We start from the raw sequence: 20,501 nt of genomic DNA on the forward strand, positions 1-20,501 counted from the left end.
TTTGGATCTCACTGGGGTTTCACATGTATATGCCCCAAACGAAACTCTTGGTTCTTCTACTTCCCATTCTCCTAGTCTTCCCCATTTTTGTTGCCTGCTCTCCATCCAATCACTGCCAGGGGTGACCCTTGAATCCTCTCTTTCCCTCCTAATCTGCATCCTGTCCATCAATAAATCATGTTTGCTCTGCCTTCCCAAAGTATGTCCCAAGATCATTTCTCACAATCCCCCACTGAAGCCACCCACCTCCAACCTCCCCATCTTCTTTCTCTACTTCAACAGCCACCTAACTGGTCTCCATCTTTATTCCTGCTCCACAAAGTTCATTCCCTGCACGGCAATCAGTACAGCAGGTCCCATCAGCATCCACTCGCAAACCTCCAGTGTCTGCCCACTAAACACAGCATAAACTCTCTATGGTAGCCTCCCAGACCCTGTGCAATCCAGCCCTGTAACCTCTCTGGCCTCAGCCGATGGTCTCCAGCACAGCATCCCTCTGTCTGGGCATCAAGGACACTGTCCGGCATACAGGAGGCTCAGCCAGTAGTTTGCTTTGTTTATACCTATCTTCTTTCTGTCCCACAAGTACACAAGCCTCTCTGCACCAGCACCAGCGTCTGCTCCATCTGCAAAGCCCCATTCCCTTGGATTCACATGGCTGGCTCCTTCTTGTGGTTTACCTTTTGGCTCAAATATACCCCTCAGAATGGTCTTCGCAGACCCCTCAACACCCCATCTAAATTGCCACCACTGTCCTATTTTCTTCATGATGCTAATTCATTCTATGATACTGTATTGTCTATTGACTTAGGTTTGGTTTTTCGCTGCCCCCATCTAGAAGATAAGTAAGCTCCATGAGGGCAGGGGCCATGGCTGTCTGGTTCACTGCTGTATTCCCACCACCAAGAACACCGGCCACAGCATGTGCTTAAGAGGCATCTGACAAGTGGATCAACGAAGGGAATCACTCCTGTTCTCACTGTCAAATGTTTGGAGTCATCCGACCTCCTCTCTGACTTCATGACAAAGCTTCTCCTAAAGGGGTCCATGGCATCTCGTTATAAATGAAAAATAAAGTCACCTTTAATTCCTTGGAAATTAAATCCTTGTTCCTTGGAAATTCCTCAAGCGCTCTTGACATTAACGAATGATCCTGCAGCCTTGCAAATCCAAGGTGGGGAGCTAGAGTGGCCATGACTCTTCAGAGGAAAAATCTGGGTCCTGGACCTGTTCCAAGACTCACTTCAGGAAACCAGCAAGGCGTGGCTTTACGTGTAGGAGATGAGATTGCCGAACAGTTACAAATAAAAATTATTAAACTTAATCATATTACACAACTGAAAAAGTTCATACTGAAAAGGAACCCACAGCAAATACTTTTATAAAGGATAAAATTGTTATACTGAATGATCACCGCTTAATTTACTGGTGCTGTAAATGTACATTTGCATAGGTTACATTTTCTTAAAGCAGGTATCCTGGTGCGACCGGCCTGGAAATGAACTCCCTTTGAAAACACACCATGGCTTGCCAGAGAGTGACAAATATAGACACCTACAGAGAAAAATTAACTAGCTGGAAATAACAGACAGATCATTTCTTCTGACAGATGTGTCTGTAAACATGACTCTCTTTTCCGAGAAGAAGAAGCAGTGAAAAAATTTCCTCCATTCGTTCCTAAACAGTGACATGTTGTAGAGGATGGGGTTGACGGCCGAGTTGGCAAAGGTGAAGGCCACCACCCAGAAGAAGAGGGACGGCCAGATGACCAGGTTTTGCTTGAAGTTCTGGATCAGGATGAGGAGGATGGTGATGATGATGGGGCTCCACATGATGAAGAAGGAGATCATGAGCAGGAAAAGGGTGCGGAAGAGCCGGACGTCCTGCTGGGACACACGGAGCTGGTGGCTCTCCGAGTAAGCCAGGTTCGTCGTGAGCCTTCTCCTTGACGCCTTCGTGATCTGCAGGAACACAAAACAGAGCCGGCGCCACAGTTTACGGCAGGACATCGGCAGTGTTGATCTAGGAGGGGCAGAGGAGGCCCAGCAGTTGCAATCTGCCATCCTCGCTGCACCGGGACCACTTGGCTTTGGAGCTTTGTGCGGAGAGGGCTCCCTTCTCAGAGGCCTGGCTCGCTGCCCACGCTTAGGATGCGCTGGTCAGCTGGCCTCCTGAGAAATAAGGCATTTCATCCATGTTATAAAGAGTGTTGATGAGGGGAAGTGAAAAGCCAGAATGCAATGGTCTAGAAGAGAGATGTGTGAACACAGATTTAGGTGTCATTCAAGATTCCCCTTCCCAGTAAGAAAGAGGAGCTGGTCAGAGCACTGCTAGTGACATGTGTTGAAAAACTGAAACCATTTCCCATTTATGCCCCCAGGTGAGAGGTGGATAAACATCCTCGTGCCTATCTTTGCACACCTAGATGAGCATATCAGTAGAATAAATTCTCAACAGTGGAACTGAAAGGACCTCTAATATTTTGTACTAATGAGCAGGGTCAGCATTAGAGCAGAGGGATTGTGGGCAAGGAGGCAACTCTGGTGATACGGGTTCAGAAGGGTGTTCTGGACTCTTCTTTCAGGAGCCCTTGCAGGCACTGCTCTCTGAACCTTCTGCCCAGTCTCTTCTGGTCAGTTAGAGGGTCTTGCTTCAGTGTCACTCAGAGAAGCTGGTTACTAATTGGCTGTGGGCAGCCTTGGACATATGGCCCATCAACTGAGGCAGGCTAACCAGATTAAAATAAAGCCCTGCATGTCCTCTCACCCCACTGTCCCACGTAAAAACAGTATTTCTGGAACAGACAAATGCTTCATAACATCTCAGAACCAGAGTGTTGGAGCTAGATGGGCCCATGCATGGTTGGAGCAGCACTTCTCAGACTTCACTCTGCCTGTGAGGCATTCAGCACTATTTATTTAAATGTCGATTCTGATTTTGCATGCCCCGAGGACCACACTTTGAGTAGCCAAGGCCTACTCCACCCCTTCATTCCACAGGTGAGGAAACAGGCCCTCCCGAGAGAGGGTTTAGCCAAAGTACTTTGAAAACAGGAGCCTTGGAACTGATCACATCAGAGAGCAAAAGCCCCACAGAAGCTGAGTCCGTGAGAGAGAAGGTGGGGCTTCCCCAGAGGCTCTAAAGACCCCAGCGCTTAGGCTCACACTGCCCTGGAGATACATACAGAGTCCTGCCCTTACGCCTAATTCTAATTTTCCTCTAAGCACAGCCAGTAGGCAGAAGGCCTGCTGTCCCCCATCACCTGCTCAGCTTTAACAGTGCCAAGAGGTGGGGGGTGAGGGGGTGAGGATGGGCTGGGGTGGAGGTGGCCGCAGACTGGGGCACAGTTAGCCTGGGATGCGATGGGGCCCTGTACCCACTAGCCTGACATGCTTTGTTCCAGCCTGTGACCTCTGTCCCAGGTAAGAGATCCAATTCCGAATGTCTTGCCGCATTCATGGTGCTTGCTAACTTGCCTCTGCTTAGTCCGGCCCTGTGTCCTGCTCTTCCTGCAGGAGCAGGCTACTGGGCACACAGCGAGTGCTCACGTGTCTGGAGACTTTAGCAGCCAAAACTCTTATCCTTAGCTCTGCCCGGGCCTTCCTGGGACCATTCCCCTAAAATTATTGAATCTCAAGAGATGAAGCAATTAGAAAGTAATCAGAATCATTCAAATTTGGGGCAAGATTAACTCCAAGACCCGAATGGCTTAAAATCTTCTCTTTAGAATACTTCTAATTAGCTAATTAAAGGATAGCCGTTTAATTGCCCTGTGATTAAATTGCTTCTGTGTAGTAGTTTTGGTCCACTTCTAGGTGACGGTGACCCAGGCAACAGATGCTGAATGAACAGAACCCCTTCCTTCCCACCCACTCCCCACCAAGAACAACACGAATCAGGATCACCGAGCTTCATGAAAGGCTCCCTGTGTGCCCACCACTGTCCTATGCATTTGTTTTATAAGTTGTCACATTTAATCTTCAAAACTGCTCGTTGGATTCGTGCTATTATTATCTTCACTCCAGAGATGAGGAAATTGAATCTCAGGAAATTTGAGTAGCTTGTTGAAGGTCACTCTACTAATGATGAATGGTCAAAGCCCCCATCTGTGAAACTCCAGCTCGGGTGAGCTGAAGATGAGTGATATCATAAAAGGCTCCAGCCCTCTTCCTGGAGTTGCCCTCCACTCCCGCCCCCCTGCTCTGCAGCGGGGTGACTGCTCAGACCCATAGGCTAAAAGTCACATTGGCACATCTAAGCTGGAAGGTGCTGTGTAGAATCAAAGTTAGAATATGTGTTCAGGTGAAAGCTGGTGAATCTGAGACCTTGGAATGATAGACCTGGGAGGGTAACAGCTGCCCAGGGGCAGGTGGGTAGGCTGCAGGGGAAATGGCACCACTCTGAGTAGCCTAGGTGCAGCCTGGTGGGCACATGAGGATGATTCCAACAGCAGCATTGCTAATGCTGTCCACATTGCTCTGCCAAGAAGGATGGAGGCCCTGGTACAGTGTCTTTTAGATATTTTTTTTGGTTTGGGGGGTTTTTTTGGCCTCACCGTGCAGCTTGTGGGATCTTAATTCCCCGACCAGGGCTTGAACCCCAGGCCCTTGGCAGTGAAAGTGGGGAGTCCTAACCACTGGATCGCCAGGGAGTTCCCTAGATATTTTTTGAATGAATGATGTGGATGGAAGTTCATACTTATTGAGCACTTACTATGTGCCAAATCCTTGTACATATCACTTGGTTTATCTCTTTAAATTCTCCCAACGATTCTGTGACATATGTACTTTGATGATCTCCATTTTATTTTGCTTTATTTTATTTTATTTTAATTTAATTTTTATTGGAGTATAGTTGATTTACAATGTTGTGTTAGTTTCAGGTGTATAGCAAAGCGAATCAGTTATACATATACATATATCCACTCTTTTTTAGATTCTTTTCCCATATAGGCCATTGCAGAGTATTGAGTAGAGTTCCCAGTGCTATACAGTAGGTCCTTATTAGTTATCTACTTTATATATAGTAGTGTGTGTATGTCAATCCCAATCTTCCAATTTATCCCTCTTTTCACTTATCCCCTGGTAACCATAAGTTTGTTTTCTACATCTGTAACTCTGTTTCTGTTTTGTAGATAAGTGATGATACCCATTTTACAGAGGAGGAAACTGAGGCTCAAAGAGGTTAAGGAAATTGCCCAACAGTACCCAACTAAGCAGTCGCAGAGCTGGGCTTCAAACCTTGGCAGTCTGACTCCAGTCCATGCTTAAACTTAAACAAATTCCTTCCCACCCTCTAATATCTCCGTCAGTGGAAATCCTTCCATCCAGCCTGGAACTCCAAGCTCTAATGCCAGAGACTCCGGGAAGGCATCCTGGTTCATCTGCCGTTGGCATCCTGCAGCGCTTTGTTTCAGGTACTCACGTGGCACTTGCCACATATTCTATGGTAGATGTTGAAGCATCATTCTTACCTCTGAGTCCCACCAGACTGCAGCTCCCTGGGGGCTGGGCAGCCCTGTGGCTTCTGTGGTCCAGGGCTCTGGCAAGTGCCTGACAACGACTGTGAGCAGACAGCATAACAATTGACTCATGGGCCAAGTGAACATGTGGTTGGCTCTTTTTTTAGTACTGACTGATGCTACCCCATTTCCTTCCATCCGCAGTTCCCACAGCTTTGAGGGAGTGAGAAGGAAAATGGGCCCATTATAATAAAATGCAGCTCCTCCCCTGCTCCCTTCCCCACATTAGATGACAAGACTAGTCGACTTTTGTTCAGGGTTTAAAGCGTCTCTGGCATTACGCTGAATGCTTGGTGTGCTTTTAGATCAAATTAAAAGCTTGATTAACTTCTGAGGATTAACTTTAATCCTTAAAACAAGCCCGTGGGGTATGCTCTCACTTTGGGGACAAGAGACGGAGGCTCTGAGAGGTGAAGTGACTTGCTCAAGGCCTCACGGTCAAGTGGGGGAAGGGTACCTCAGGGGGTACGCTCTTCACCGCCAGGCACACCACTGCCACTGCCAGGACAGAGGACAGAGCTCCCGGGAACATGGCCCACGGCCACCACCATCAGGGTCACTGGCACTCCATAAAATGTAAATGCTTCAGCCCACCTTCAGATACTCTGATTCTGTGGGTCTGAGTGGGCCCAGGAATCCGCACTTTTTATAAACTCCCCAGGTAATTCTCAATCACTAAAATATGAGAACTACTCATCTAGGACAACAGGCTTGGAGTTTCTCCCCCAGTCCTTTGAAAAGTCACTTTTAAATTGCCTGAGACTCTTTGCCTTCACATTCACATGAGCGTCTGAAGGCTACGAGCGAAGCTTCTCCCCACCCCACATCCCTCTGTCACCCCACGCCACCAGACCACAGCCGTGGACGGGGGGCTGTGGGGAGAGCTCGCTCCCACTGACCCAGCTCCGGCCCCTGGGGTTGGGTCTCCTCTGAGGGCTGCTTGGTCAATCCACAGCCTCCCGATTAGAATCATCAGACAACAGACTCCATCCTTCCAGAGGACCAACCTCCCCTTCCATCACCGGCAAGCAGGCCCCAAAGCTGGGGAATGAGGTCCAGGCCTGGAGGAAGGAAGGGCCACGTGTTCACTACCTAAGACCTTCACACTGAGTTGAAAGGGATTTCATTTCCCAGTTAAGCCCTGAGATAGGTGAAGGTTTTCCAACTTCAGGCCAGACACTCACTCTCTCATTCAACATATATTTATTGAGCCCCTACTATGTGGCCAGCACTCTTACAGGTGCCAGATGCACAGCAAGAAACAAGGTAGCACTGCCCACCCCGCACTTCCATTCTAGTGTTTGGGTGGTGAGGGGCCTGGGGATGAAGGGAGAGGAGGACCAAGAAACCTATAAGCTGTCACAAAGCCTGCCATGGTGCTGGTTACTGGGTGACAATATAAACCAAGTCCCACCAGCGAGCACGGTCAGCCTGATCAAAGGCACTGAGGAGTGGCCTGGAGACTATTACCCTGGGAAACTGTTGATAGGAAAAAGCCACTGGAGATGTAGAGCACGCCTGAGTCAGGAGGAAAGAGGAAGCAGGGAAGGCAGAGGGTGGAAAAGGCCATTGCCATGAGCAGTTGAAGCAGCCCCAGAAAAAAAGAGCCCCGGTGAAGCCTCCTCTCAGTGCTCACCCAGGGCAGAAGCAGCAACCAGGGTAGGGACTTGAGAACAGCGGTTCCCAAAGGAGAGTCTGTGGACCACCAGCCCAGAGAGAGCTCTGTGGGGAAAAGGCGGTCTGCAGTCACATTTAGCAGTGCTGCCTACTCTATTCCAGAGTTGGAGATTCCCGGAAGTTCATGAGCATAATAAAGGCTCTGAGAAGGCCTGCAGCAAAGAAACCCATTCAACTTTGATTAACCCAGCATTTTCCAAACTCCTTTGATCACAGAACCCTTTCTAACATCTAACATCCCATGGAGTTCTAGAGGACGCTTTAGGGGACACTCTGCTTGTGAGGAATAAAAGTCAGGGTGATTTGAAAGAGACATTTCTCAGGCCTAGAGATGGTACCTGAGTTAGAGGCAGCAGTGACAGGTGAGAGGTAGGGCTGGTGGGAAAAGGGTCGGTGGTGTAGTTATCTGTCCTATGGTTTCAAATGATTTGCTAACTGTGTCTCTATGAATATAGCTAATTAATATTGATGTTCAATTGATTTTACAGAGTTTTGCTCTTGATAGAAAAAGCTCAGCAGAAAGGCTGATTCAGGGTCTCTGAGCTATGAGTATCTTCAGAGGAAGAGAGACGCAAGCTAGGAGGCCCCACCCAGGCTCTCCACCTGGCAGCTTACCTGCTTCCAAGTTACAAACAGGAGCAAAGTGAGAACAAATGTCATAATCCTCCTGGGAAATGGTCAATAGTCAGTTTTGTCAGTGGGGTGGAAAGTAATTTTCTGAAAGTCTTATATTTGCATTAATGTTGGAATTTTCAAAATCACATTAGATCTCTTTCATGTTAAAGTCTAACAGCTTGTTCAAAGCATTATCATATCTGCAATTCTCATTTTATTGTGTTAAATGATCCACTGAGGCCCATTTGGCTCCAGAGGGAACTGAGGCCCACATTCATTAAGCGACTTGCCTAAGGTCACACAGTAGTAAAGCTTGGACTAGAATCTGGGTCTCATGACTCTTTGTCCAGTGGTTTTCCCACTGTCCCAAAGGAGAAGGTGCTGTTGGCCCTTTCAGTGTGATCCAAGTTTGTGTCTTACTCATTCAATGAGTGTTTATTGAGCCCCTACAATGAATAAGCCAGGCTCTGTTTTAGGCACAGGACTATGGCAGTAAACAAAATGAAGTCTCTACCTTCAGGGAGCTTGCATTCTAGTGGGCAAGACAGATGATATGCAAGTAAATACACACAAATGGAATATGACAGGGATTGGAAGTGCTTTGAAGAGAAATAAATCAGGGTCAGGGGCTAGAGAATGATGGGGAATCTCTCTGGAGAAGAGAGCCTTTTGAGCAGAGACCTAAATGAAGTGGGGGAGTGGCCCAGGCAGAAGTCTGGGGGAGAGAGATCCAGGAGAGGAAATGGCAGGTGCAAAGGCCCTGAGGCAGCAGTGTGTTGGCGTGTGTGAGAAAGAGCCCCAAGGACACGAGGGAGGGGGAGAAGATGAGGCGAGAGGGGCAGGCAGGGGACAGATCACACAGGGCCTTAAGGTGAGGGTTTTGGCTTTTCCTCCATCTGTGAGGGAAGCGATGGGATCTAAATTATATCTTTGACTGCTCAGAGCACCGTTTCATAACTGTGAGTCATGAGAGACCCTCGGATTCATCCAGGAGCTGTCCTGAGGTCTGGGATGGGAAGAACGGAAGGCTGGCCATGAGTTTATAGGCAAAGTGTCTGGAACTGCAGTTAGAGGCAGACAGATAAGAGGACACATCGGGGCTCGAGGATTCCTAGGATGTTTCCAGGTGGGCCCTGGCCTGAGGAAAAGAATACCCTTTCCATAGAATAAGTCAGTCCTTCCTCAGAAGGTGGCTGAGAACCATGAGGCACGAGTGAAAAGGGACAGATCAGAACGCTCTTGCCTCTAAGGGACTCAGGAGCGGGACTGCCCAAGCAGGAGAGGTCGGATGCCGCTGCCAGCTTCTGCCCAGCCCTCATCTAGCCAGCCAGCTCTGCTCTAGGGCCAGTCCCATGTTCTTGCGGTGCTCCAAATCTGGGCCCTGCCGTTTATTCTCTCAAAAATCTCAGCAGTACCTCTTCCCAGCACGCTGTGAGAGGATTAGAGGAACAGCCTCGCCTAACAATGAACAACAGTTGTAATTTATTCATCCCCTGCTACAGGCAGGCATGACACTCACCATAGTCCCCCCAGGAGTATCTCCTATGTATCTCACAAAAATCTTAAACCGTTGGACTTTTGATCATTATTTTGCAGATGAGGGAACAGAGGTTCAGAGAAGGTAAGTAACTTGCCAAGGCCACACAGCAAGTAAGGGGCAGATTCAGGACTCAAAGCCAGGTTATTAAAATAACCCCTTCTGGTCTCCGTGTTTTTTATGGCCCTTTGCTTTTCTCTCTTTTCCCTCTTTTTTCTCTTTTAACAGTTTGCAAAGTGTTTTCACACTAAGCCTCAGCATCACTCCTTAATGTTTTTCAGGGTTTCACTGCATTGAATAGCAGCACCTTTGTCTGTCTCCCCCTTCCCTTTCTTGTGTTAAAGCTCCTTCTAGATAGAGAATGTGACTTGCTTACTCTTGACCAATCTCTACTCCCCAACAACAGTTTGCACAGAGCAACTTCTTAACAAATGTCTGAGGAATTAAAGTGTTGGGACTCTGGAACCAGACTGCCTGGGTTTAAGTCCTGATACTGTTGCTTATGAGCTGTGTGACCTTTCATAAGTTACTTAACCTCTCTGTGCCTTGGTTTCATCTGTAATTCTGGTTAGGATTAAATGAATTCCTGACACATTGTAAACACCATATAAATATTTGTTAAATAATTTTTTAAAAATTCATTCTCCATTTCTCTTTCTTTTTCCCTTCCTTCTTTTCTTTTAACATAATGATAGTAACTAACGCTTTCATAGCATTTACACATGCCAGGCTCCCACTGCAAGCGCTTTACAGACCTCAGCTCCAGGCCTGAATCTGCCTCATACCCTTGAACCAAGCCCCAGGTGGGACGTCACTTAAACAGGTCACAAGTCAACTGGTGGGGAAGAGTCTAGGGACTAACACGGGGGGGCTGTCTCACACAGGATCCAGAGATTAGAAGACTCGGATGGAGGTTGGCCTGGCTTCGGGTTCTAAAGCATCTAAGAAGGTCACAGATCTTTAGCTACAACAAAAGGGCCATAAAAGTGGCCAGACAGCAAGCAGGACCTAAGGGCCCCACTTCAACCTGCTCGTTCGCCATATGACCCATTATATGCTATAAAACCAAGATTCAACAACGGTGAACCTCGGAGAGAACTCAAAGGTTTCGCATTAAACCTTCTAAAATGAGCATGAACACATGTAGATGCCATTTGCCTGGGCCAGCACCTCGCATGCAAATATGCTGCCTCAAGGGGTAAGAAAGAGGCTGGCAAGTCTTTTTTATGTCCCTGTACATAGTCACATTGAAGGTAGAGATCATTTCCTGTTTCAGTGCACTTTTGCAAGGCACATGCCCTGGGAGTGGGGGGTAGCAATTAGAGGGATAGAGGAGGGGCTTCTCGTATGCTGTTTCTCGTTCTGTTTCTGGGAGCTGTTTCTGGGGGTGTGGTCAATTTGTGAGCTGTGCGTGTATGCTGGCTGTGCTTTTCTGTATTTATATTGTATTTCAATAAAAGTTTTTAAAAGTGTACAATCTTTATCACCACACTGCTGTTTGTGATGGGGAAACAATGGACACAACCCAAAAGCCCATAAAATAAATTATGTCACAACTATATGATGGAGAACCATGAAGCCATTAGAAATGAGGCAGAGATATAGGAACCGATACAGAAGGATGTAATAATGATACAGTGCTAATCAAAAAAAGGAAGTTACAAAGCAGATAGCGTTATCTCAAATCTAAAAAAAAAAAAATTGGGTTGAACCATGGTAATAGTTGATATTTTATAGTTGACCATTTTATATGGTTCATTATATATATACACACACATATATATATGTATGTGTGTTTATATGTACACAGATATACATACACATACATTGCATAGAAGTATGTATATACATATAAATTTATAAGAAAAATAACCTGAAAAAATGTACTTTAAATTGTCAACAGTGGGGGTAGACCATATTTTTAGTATCTGTGTTACACATTTCTATGTCTTTAATTTTTTATAATGAGTTTGTATTACACTAGTGATCAGCAAAAAAAAAATGATAATAATAACAATCACATAGATATAACTTTTTAAAAAAGACCAAACTTTTGTCCCTCAGCATTGCAGAGGGATGGATCTGGGCAGTGAACCAGGATTGGGCTGGTGCAAATTCTAAGGTAATTTTGACCTGGAAATGCTAAGGTTCATCTGAAATACCCCAAGCCTGAGTGAAGTTCAGCCAGGGCGCTTGAAGCAAACATACCTGTAAAATTTTGGAGTAACTGATCACAATAAGCAGTCCTGGTACCAAGAAGTTCAAAGTAACAAATGACACATCCCAGGAGATTTCTCCGGCAATGCTGGGCCAAACCAGTGTGCAAATCGGAATTTCCTAGTTACAAAAAGGAAGAGAAGGTCATTTAATGCTGGCTTCTTATTTGGCCTTTAGCTCAGCCCCAGGTGGGGTTACCTGGCACTGTTACAATGTTGTGTTACCCTGTCGTGTTTTGCTGTTACACAACTGGTATGACGAGAAACCCCAGACTCCCTTCCACTGCCCACACAACCCCACTTACAAGTCATTCTCCTCTGACCCTCAGAATCACCATAAGTATTATTCCCATTCTCCAGGGGAGGCACGTGGGCCTCAGGGTCCCAGGCTGGGAAGACCTAGAGTCAGTTCCCAGGCATGGCTCCAGGTCCAGTGCTCTTTCCACTTCCCTGGGCTGAGCTGCAAAGAGCCCTTGAGCCTTCTCTTCCAAGACCTTCATTTTACAGGGGAAAAATCTGACCCCTGAAAGTTTACATAGATTGGAAGTGATGTGCTACACGCACACATATAAAACCAGGAGCGAGGTGTGCCTCTCCTCTAGAGGAGAATGCGACAGCCCCAGAGTGAAGGTGCAGCCACGGCCATCAAGATGTAAAACCACTGGATGGGACGGAAGAGCATGCAGGTTTGTGACCTTGCTGCTGTCACTATGTTGCGTTGAATTCAAATGTTTGACACTAATTACAAACCCTGAAACATGTTCCCCGACCTCACTGGATAGTTACTAAGCTGCTGCAACAATTTTTTCCAATGAACAAATAGGTCAATGAAAAGAGATCTATTTATCCTCCCAAACACAAATCTCCAGCGCCTGCCTGACTATAGGACAAAACTCTTTAGAAAACAAGAGCCCTACACACTTCTGGACACATAGAACAGATTTTTTAAGAGCACATTCTGCGTAAAAAGACCACATTATTGATTTCTGGTGGACAAGGCATCTTAACCACAGTCCAGAATTAGTATCATTATTCATAGCATCATTCATTCATTCATTCATTTAACCAATATTTATTGAATGCTATACTAAGCAAAGGCAAAGAATTTTTATCATTTCCCAACTTGTATCATAATTGCATGGTCAAACTCAAAATAGAGTCAAATAATCACTCCTTTTCCTATTCAGTATCTAAAATTCACTGAGCATTTATTCTTTGCCAGGAAGCACTTTACATACATTATCTCACTGAATGTTCATCACAACCTTATTGAAATGCATAGTTATTTTTCCCATTACACAGAGGAGGAAGCTAAAGCTTAGAAATTTCCTCCTAAAATAATAGTCTAAAACACTAAAGATGTAGTCCTTTTTAATCATCTCCAAAGAGCTGAGTGGTTATAAAGGATATCCTGGAACCTACCAAAAACTCTGAGGCAAGTCAGGCAGGGAAGAATGCTTTAGTTATATTTGTACCTTGAGGGGGTGTTGGGGGTGAGAATGTTGCTTCCTTTTCCTGTTTTGTTTAGACGGTTTACAAATGCACTAGACATTCTAAAAACTTGTTCCTTCATCCCCACCCCCACTGTGCACACCTGATAGAAGAAAGTTTATTAGAGCTTTCTACCTCTTGGTGATTGGAAAGAAATTTGTGTCTCTCAAGGATCTTCTGAATATTGACAGTGCGGTGACCACGGCTCTTCAGGAAATCCAGGTAGCCTATGCTTGTACTCAGACCTCCACCCACCAGGGACTCCTTATTCCAGTACATTGGGTGGGCAACACAAATCAGCAGAAATGTTGAAGCAGCAATCAGAAGAAACAGATTCCAGCCCTGAGTGTGACTTAGTCTCTAATTCTTATGCTTGTGATGGGAAAATGTACAGGGAGGGAGGGCAGAGAAACAGATGACTCCAGAACCATTTCTTAAAACCCCCAAGAGCGCCCAACTCTTTCTGAAAACGCTCTCCAGAATGTCTGCCCAACCCTCTCCAGGCTTAACAAGATTTTGTAGAAGAATGTGTAATGATAGAGCAAGGTGTTCCCTCTACATTAGGGACAAAAATACAGATCCTTAAATAATCTGCCTGTATTAGCCTCGTATTGTCGAAGAAAATGTGTAGGTGTGAATGAAAAGGTATCTATCCACACACTCACACACACAGGCATAGAAAAGACTGGAAAGATACACTCTTGAAAATTAAGTGTCGGGCTTCCCTGGTGGCGCAGTGATTAAGAATCTGCCTGCCAATGCAGGAGACACGGGTTCGAGCCCTGGTCTGGGAAGATCCCACGTGCTGAGGAGCAACTAAGCCCGTGCGCCACAACTACTGAGCCTGCGCTCTAGAGCCTGCGAGCCACAACTACTGAAGCCCGCGCACCTAGAGCTCATGCTCCGCAATAAGAGAAGCCACCGCAGTGAGAAGCCCGCGCACCGCGACGAAGAGTAGCCCCCGCTCACCGCAACTAGAGAAAGCCCGCACACAGCAACAAAGACCCAACACAGTCAAAAATAAATAAATAAAAATAAATAAATTTATTTAAAAAAATAAAAAGGAAATTTGAAAACCCAAAGTGCTGGGCCTGCTTTGTCACTGAGCTACAGAAGCAGAGCTGGCTGAGCCAATGACAGTGTCCTTTAATCTATTTGTCCAACCACTCGCTGACTCAAGCCATGGTGACTGAGCCACTGTGAGGCCACAGTGAGGATGGGAAAGGAGGCTATGGTACAGTCAGGGAGGGAGAAAAGCACTAGGAAACTTCAATACAGAGCGGCAAGCCCAGAGAGCTACAGGTGATGGGATTGTGGAGGCACCAGGAAAGCGGCATCCAGGAGGGGTTGTGTCAGCTGTGCCTGGAAGGATGGGGCTTCAGTCAAGGGAAGGGGGAAGCTGGAGCTCAGTGTCTGGACCAGAAAGGATGTAGATGGGAGGCCACGTACAATGGTGTGAAGTGTGGTTGACTGTGACTGGTATTCCCATCCCAAGCTCCATCTCTCCCTGGCAATCTCATCCATTTCCATGGTGGCTTTTTGCAGATGCTGTTGCAATCTCCTCTTTCCAGCCCCGTCTTCTCCTGAACCCCAGGCTGGCCCCATGGCCCTGAGGGCATCTCTATAGGATGCCTCCCAGGCACTTCTAGCCTCCAGTGTCCCACCCCAAAGATTCCACCTCTGGCATCATCAACTCCTGGCACGGAGCCGCCATTTTCCAAGCTGTAAGATACCTGAGTGCTGGCCTTCCACCTTCTTCTTCCTTCTCCACTCAGAGCGAACTCCTAGGTTCTGCCTTCATAGCTATGCAAGCTCATTCTCACTGTTCCCCCTCCGCCCACAGACCACAGACCACAGGCCAGGCCATCTCTCACCTCCTAAGTCCCAACGCCCTAAAGGGTGTGTAACTGGCCCTTCTCTAGTTGACCCCCACCAACCCTTCCAGCACCATCTCTTGCCAACATTGTGGGCTATCTCCTCAGCCTGTGATGTCCCTCCAGTCCCCCATGTCACTCATTCTTTTCCAGGAAGACTTTCCTGCGGATGGGGGACGTCTATCTACAGGCACTGCTCAGGTGCTGACCCCTCCCCGCACTGGCTGACTCATTTGCAAATGCCACCTGATTCCAGCTGTTTCCGGTCAGCTTCTCTAATGACTCTTCCTGGAATACCCTTGGGGACACCTTTGTAAATAGTTCTCCCTGCCCCGCCTCTTCAAACAAAATGGAAGACTTCAAAGTCATTTTAAGGAACTAGGAATCCTAGTTATATAATATATCTCCTCTCCTATCAGCTTCCCAGCAGAGAAGAAAGAACATATCCATGGCAAGAGATGGACTTACTTTCCTATATCTTAAAAGTATCCTCTAATATTAACAAGTGTGAGCAAACTTGTTTGTCTCCTCAGCCAATCCACATTCAGTAGGGACACGACGGCATTATTGGCCCGGTATTAAACTGGGGCGGGGCAGGGCAGTGGGACCAAGCGCTCCTCCGGAAGTGTGAACTCATGGGAGAGGCACCAGGAGGAACAGACAGACCCCAGCTAACTTCTGGTTCCATCCTTTGCCCATTCTGTAACTACAGGCATCTTCTCCTTCAGAAAATAAACAAGAGAACACCAACTCGTGGGGTTACTGTGGGGTTACCGAATTGTGCAGGGTCTGGGACCAGAATCTGTGTGATCCACATGCCCTCCTTGAAGAGAAGGACGGTGTCTTGGTCGTGTGGCTCACGGCGGGGGCAGGAGGGAGGGGTGCTCAGTAAGTGTTTGCAGAATCAATGGGCAGCACACTCTGACCAGGGTGGACAGTCCTCCCCACCTGCCAGTGAGGGTCACGCCCCACCAGGGCCACAGCACACACAGGCAGGAATCCCGCTGGCATAGGCTGAGCTGACCTGGCTGAGATGTCTAAGTTGCTAGGATGTGTCCACCCTCTTAAAATGGCAGTCTTTTATTTTGCCGCAATCAGAAGAATTGTACTGTTTGAAAAATGTTTAAAATATTTATAACCAAAGATAAGGAAACTAATAATAGCTGGCAACTCTTGAGCGCTTAACTGTGTATGTGCCAGGTGTTCGCTCATTTACTGAACTTCCGTCCCCACAGTAATCCTATAAGGTTAATACTGTTATTGTGCCCATTTGGCAAATGAGGAAAGTGAGGTATAGAGAGATGAGACCACTTGCCTCTGTCTCACAGCTCCTAAATGGCAGAGATGGGATTCACTCAGAACATTTGACTCCAAAGCCTGCACTCCTAATACCAAATTATTTAGCATTTTCTAGCCTGTCTATCATTTCATCTAAGTTTGAGAGAGTCTGGTCACCTTGACTGCTTGGTACTCACTGCGCAAATGGACAAAGCTAATCATGTTCTTGGGGGGTTTTTTGTGGGGGGAGCTCAGATAAACAGAAACCTCTGAGAGGCACTGTTTCCCTGGCCGGTGCTCCTTGAGGGGAGGGAGCCAGCATGCGCCTGGGTTTAGTTAGTTCTCTCAGCTGGTGGTTTGGGTAGGAAAATGTCCCCCCATCCAAAACCTCCATATTTAGTGTCCAAGTAGGAGGGGGCAGGCAGAATCTACAGCCAGGAAGCTGGGAGTAGAGGATTGAGAAAACAAGCATTTGCTAATTTTAAATGTGAGTCTCAATTCAGTCTAGACTAGATCCTTCTCTGTCTCTTTTTTTTTTAATGGCCCCACCCCCTCCCCCCTGCCATTTCTCATTCTTTTCAACTTATTTCTTTAACTGCAGAGCCTCACTTTGCCCACCTATAAAGTAAGATGTTTCCTACCTATTCAGGTCATGGCCCTTGAGGAACCAGGAGTTTTCTGTTTGTTGGCTTACTGGCAGGTGCAGATATGTGTGTGTTGGGGGCTGAGCGGCAGGTAGGGGAAGAGACAGAGGATGGAGAGCTGGAAAGGACTGTCCCAGTTTTTCCTTACAAGCTCCCCAGCCCCACCTCTACTAATTTCAGGGAACAGGGTCCTGCAGCCAGCTCACCTCGCCGCTCATCTTCTGAGATGCTGTGCGGACCCATTCTCTCCCAGTGGCTTTCCCCAAATCCCTCTCCAAAGGCTCTTAAGACCAAGGAAGTGTTTCTGCATTGAAACAAGAGGGGTCTGTGCGCCCAGCCCCAAGGGGGACTGAGGGAAGGCCACCACAACACAGATCTCCACGGAAGCACCTTACGGTAAAACTGTAGTCATTCTGGAAGTGCTGTGTAGGGCGCCAACCTCCACAGATGCCCTACCTGGGGTAAAATACAGAGTGGGAAGGCACAGAAGGTCCTGCATCTGTGCGAAGGCCTTCTCCCTCAAACAACCCCCGTGTCCACGTCAGCAAGAAGTTTTAGTCTGGGTTTTTGGCTGGGAGGTGACAAGAGCCTCATTTTTTAGTGTTATTTGCCAGTTAATTAAGAGTGTACCTAAAACAGTTGTGAAAGGGGGAGGCACAAAGATACCTGTCTGGAAACATAAGATATCCTTAAGATATGTTCTATTTGTTTTTAATTCCCTGAGTTCTGTGAAATCTCTCAAGTCTGTGAAAAATACAGAAACACTGTAACTCAGTGAGAGAATAACTTAAAAAAATCAAAAGACAGATGGCAGAATCCCAGTCCCCCAGAGACTTTTCGGTTTGATTTCTGTTAAAAACAATATATATATATATATCTATCACACAGGATGCAGACCTCTCTCCCCAGCGAAAGGCCTGTGTGAGAGGCCAGTCTGGGAAACGTCCAGAGAAGCCCACTTCTGCGTTCACGTCCCCTGGTCAGCCTGTGTTCACCTTCATAGATAGAAGCCTTCCCCCCTCCCTCCCGGCCCTCCCACCCCTTCTGGTCACTGCGTAGGGCTCTCTTTGGGACTGTGATTTCTGCCGGGAAGCCCCACACTCCTTCCTAGGGCCAAGGTTGAGCTTTCGTGTCCCACGGCCAGAAAACCAGCGACCACCGCCGTAGGGAAAAGGAATGGGGCGGAGAACCCAGCCTCGGGCAGACACTCCAGGAGGCTGAGCCTCGAGACTCGCGCCTTCCCGTAGGGCGTAAGTACCTCTGTCCCTGGCCCTCCCCGCGAGGCCCACAGAACCTAACACCAGGATAACAGCCAGAACCGCCAGTCACTGTCCAGGTCAGGGGTCCCGGGTGAATCTCCGCGCGCAAACCCTGCAGCGGCGCCGCAGGGCAGCAAAGAGAACAAACCTGCGCCCGCAATTCTGTACCGAGGGACAGGAATAGCCTCGAGCCAATGCCATGAACTGGGCGCAGAATCTTTTTTAGATCCTGGACCCCCGCAATGATCCTAATGACAACTCTGGGTGCGGTGCCCAGAATAAAGCTTATGGGCTCAGCCTCTGGAATCTTCGGAACATTTGGGGCGCCCAAGATACTCTGAAGCCACTCTTCATTCAAAGCTCCCAGGGTAAGATCCCATGGTCTAGTCTAGTATTTCCGTCTTGCAGTTGGAAAAACTAATGCTCCGGAGAGGAAGTCACAGCCCCCCTAGAGGCAGCACTAGGTCCGGGGTCTCTGGGTCTCCAAAGCCCTTTCTCCCCGGCCCATTCACACACACCTGCCCGCGATTCTCAAAGCAGGACCCTCATCCGGCCCGCACTGAATCTGCTGAGCGCGATCTTAGCTCCTCCTCACGCTAAGGCTGAGATACCCTGAGCAAGTTACTCTCTGTGTACCTTAGCTTCCTCATCTGTAAATAGGTGTGATAATGAGTACTGCGAGAGAGCAGAATTTACTATAATGTGATCAGTCATTCCGGGTCCCCTAGTTCGGTCTGTCTGGCCGCTAAGCCCCTTACTCCATTAACCTCTCAATAGTCAGGGCACTTTACAGGCATTACGGGGACTCCACTTACAACGTTTTGGAGGGCGTTTATGAGATCTACATCGTAGGGTCATAGTGAAGTTTCACAGATAAAACTTAGTGCCGCGCACGGTGACACAACGATTAAATGCAGCAAACCGCCTATTATTGTTTTGTTGTTTTTGTTAATGACCATCCCAGATCACCGTTTCCGGCGCAACCCGTCTGCCAGCCCTTCCCGGACACCTGCCCCGCGTGCACACCCCGGCGCTCACCTCGTCGGCGCCGGAGAACCTCTGCGGGACGACGCGGAAGAAGATGCAGAGGGGTAGCGCGGCGATCGCCGAGTAGCCCCAGATAAGCGCGAGCAGCGCGGCCCGCGCCCACCGCCCCGGGCCCCACACGCCGCTCCGCAGGCGCACGATGCACACCATGCGCTCCAGGCTGACTGCCGCCAGCGTCAGGATGGTGACGCTGCCGCTCAGGGTCATCACGTAGAAGAGCAGGTGGCAGGCACCCGGGCCCAGCAGCCAGGCCTCTGTCCAGCGCACGGCCAGCACGGGCGGGATGGCGCTGGTGAAGAGCAGGTCCGCGCAGAAAAGGTTGAGCACCAGGCTGGCTGTGGTGCCGCGGCGCCGTCGGCGCGCTACCAGCACCAAGGCGCACACGTTGCCCAGCAGCGACACCGCAAAGATGAGTGCCAGCACCACAGTCTCCACGGCGCTCAGTACCAACCGGTGGTCGCCCTTGACATCAGAGAAGAACGGGAAGCGGGTGCGGTTGGCCCGCTCCAGGTTGCGCGCGGGCCCAATGCCCGCCGCCTGCGCGCACTCAAGGGACATGCCGGGCACCCCGCGGCCCGCAGCCGTCTGCGAGCGGGCTCATCTGGGAGGTGACTGAGTGCCAAGGCGGGGAAAGAGGGAGGGAGACGGTTGCGACATCTCCCCTCTGGCCCCCTCCCGCCTGAGCAGCGCCGGCGCTGGGCGTTGCAAGCTAAGCCTGGGGCGCGCGCGGGAACGAGGAAGTACCGGCGACGCCGGCTGGAAACACCCAGGCTGGGAGGGAGGCGGCAGCACAGGCAGAGGCCGCTCTCGGGCCGAATAGGAGCGCTCGAGCGGCCCGGAAACCCCACCTAGTGAACCCCCAGAAACCCCGCAAGGCCTCCCCAGCCCCTTTCATCCTCCAGGGGCACCCGGAGGATGACCTTAATCCACTGATTTAGCTAAAACTGATTTAGGAGTGCCGGAGCTGGACCTGTGATCTCAAAATGTGAGATCATTTTGGCCTGTGCGTTTCAGGCTTCACCAGAGAAGTCTCACAGGTCTGCGGATAAATCCTTGCAATGGGCCCAGATCTTTTTGGGGGCAAGGGGACCGGTTGTTTATCATTGCTTAGTAACATGTGACTGGGTAGATTAGTTCATCTCTCTGTGCCCTCGGTTTTTAAAATCTATAAATGGAGATAATATCTCATTGGGTAATTGTGAGGATCATATAAGGGGATTCACACTTGGCACACAGTAATTGCTCACGAAACTTCATCAATTATTAATTACCATAATTAAAATCCATGTAAATTCTGTGTTCTGAACAAAGATATAAAATGCTTTAATGTAAAAAGAGTGGG

At 48.4% G+C, this 20,501-nt stretch overlaps 1 protein-coding gene across 2 annotated transcripts; it reads right to left on the reverse strand.

The window, feature by feature from the left end:
- Positions 1-1,571: 1,571 nt before the first annotated feature.
- Positions 1,572-19,717, reverse strand: FFAR4 (free fatty acid receptor 4). Of its 2 annotated transcripts, none has more exons than XM_059900099.1 (3): positions 19,151-19,717; positions 11,559-11,687; positions 1,572-1,961 (listed from the first exon to the last, which is right to left on the reverse strand). In XM_059900099.1, the coding sequence occupies exons 1-3, from the start codon at positions 19,715-19,717 to the stop codon at positions 1,572-1,574; spliced, it is 1,086 nt and encodes a 361-aa protein (XP_059756082.1). The 2 variants fall into 2 exon arrangements, with proteins under 2 accessions (XP_059756082.1, XP_059756080.1); XM_059900097.1 differs by having other exon boundaries at positions 1,572-1,986; positions 11,542-11,687.
- Positions 19,718-20,501: the final 784 nt, after the last annotated feature.

The sequence above is a fragment of the Balaenoptera ricei genome, chromosome 16 (assembly GCF_028023285.1).
Source record: "Balaenoptera ricei isolate mBalRic1 chromosome 16, mBalRic1.hap2, whole genome shotgun sequence".
NCBI lineage: Eukaryota > Metazoa > Chordata > Mammalia > Artiodactyla > Balaenopteridae > Balaenoptera > Balaenoptera ricei.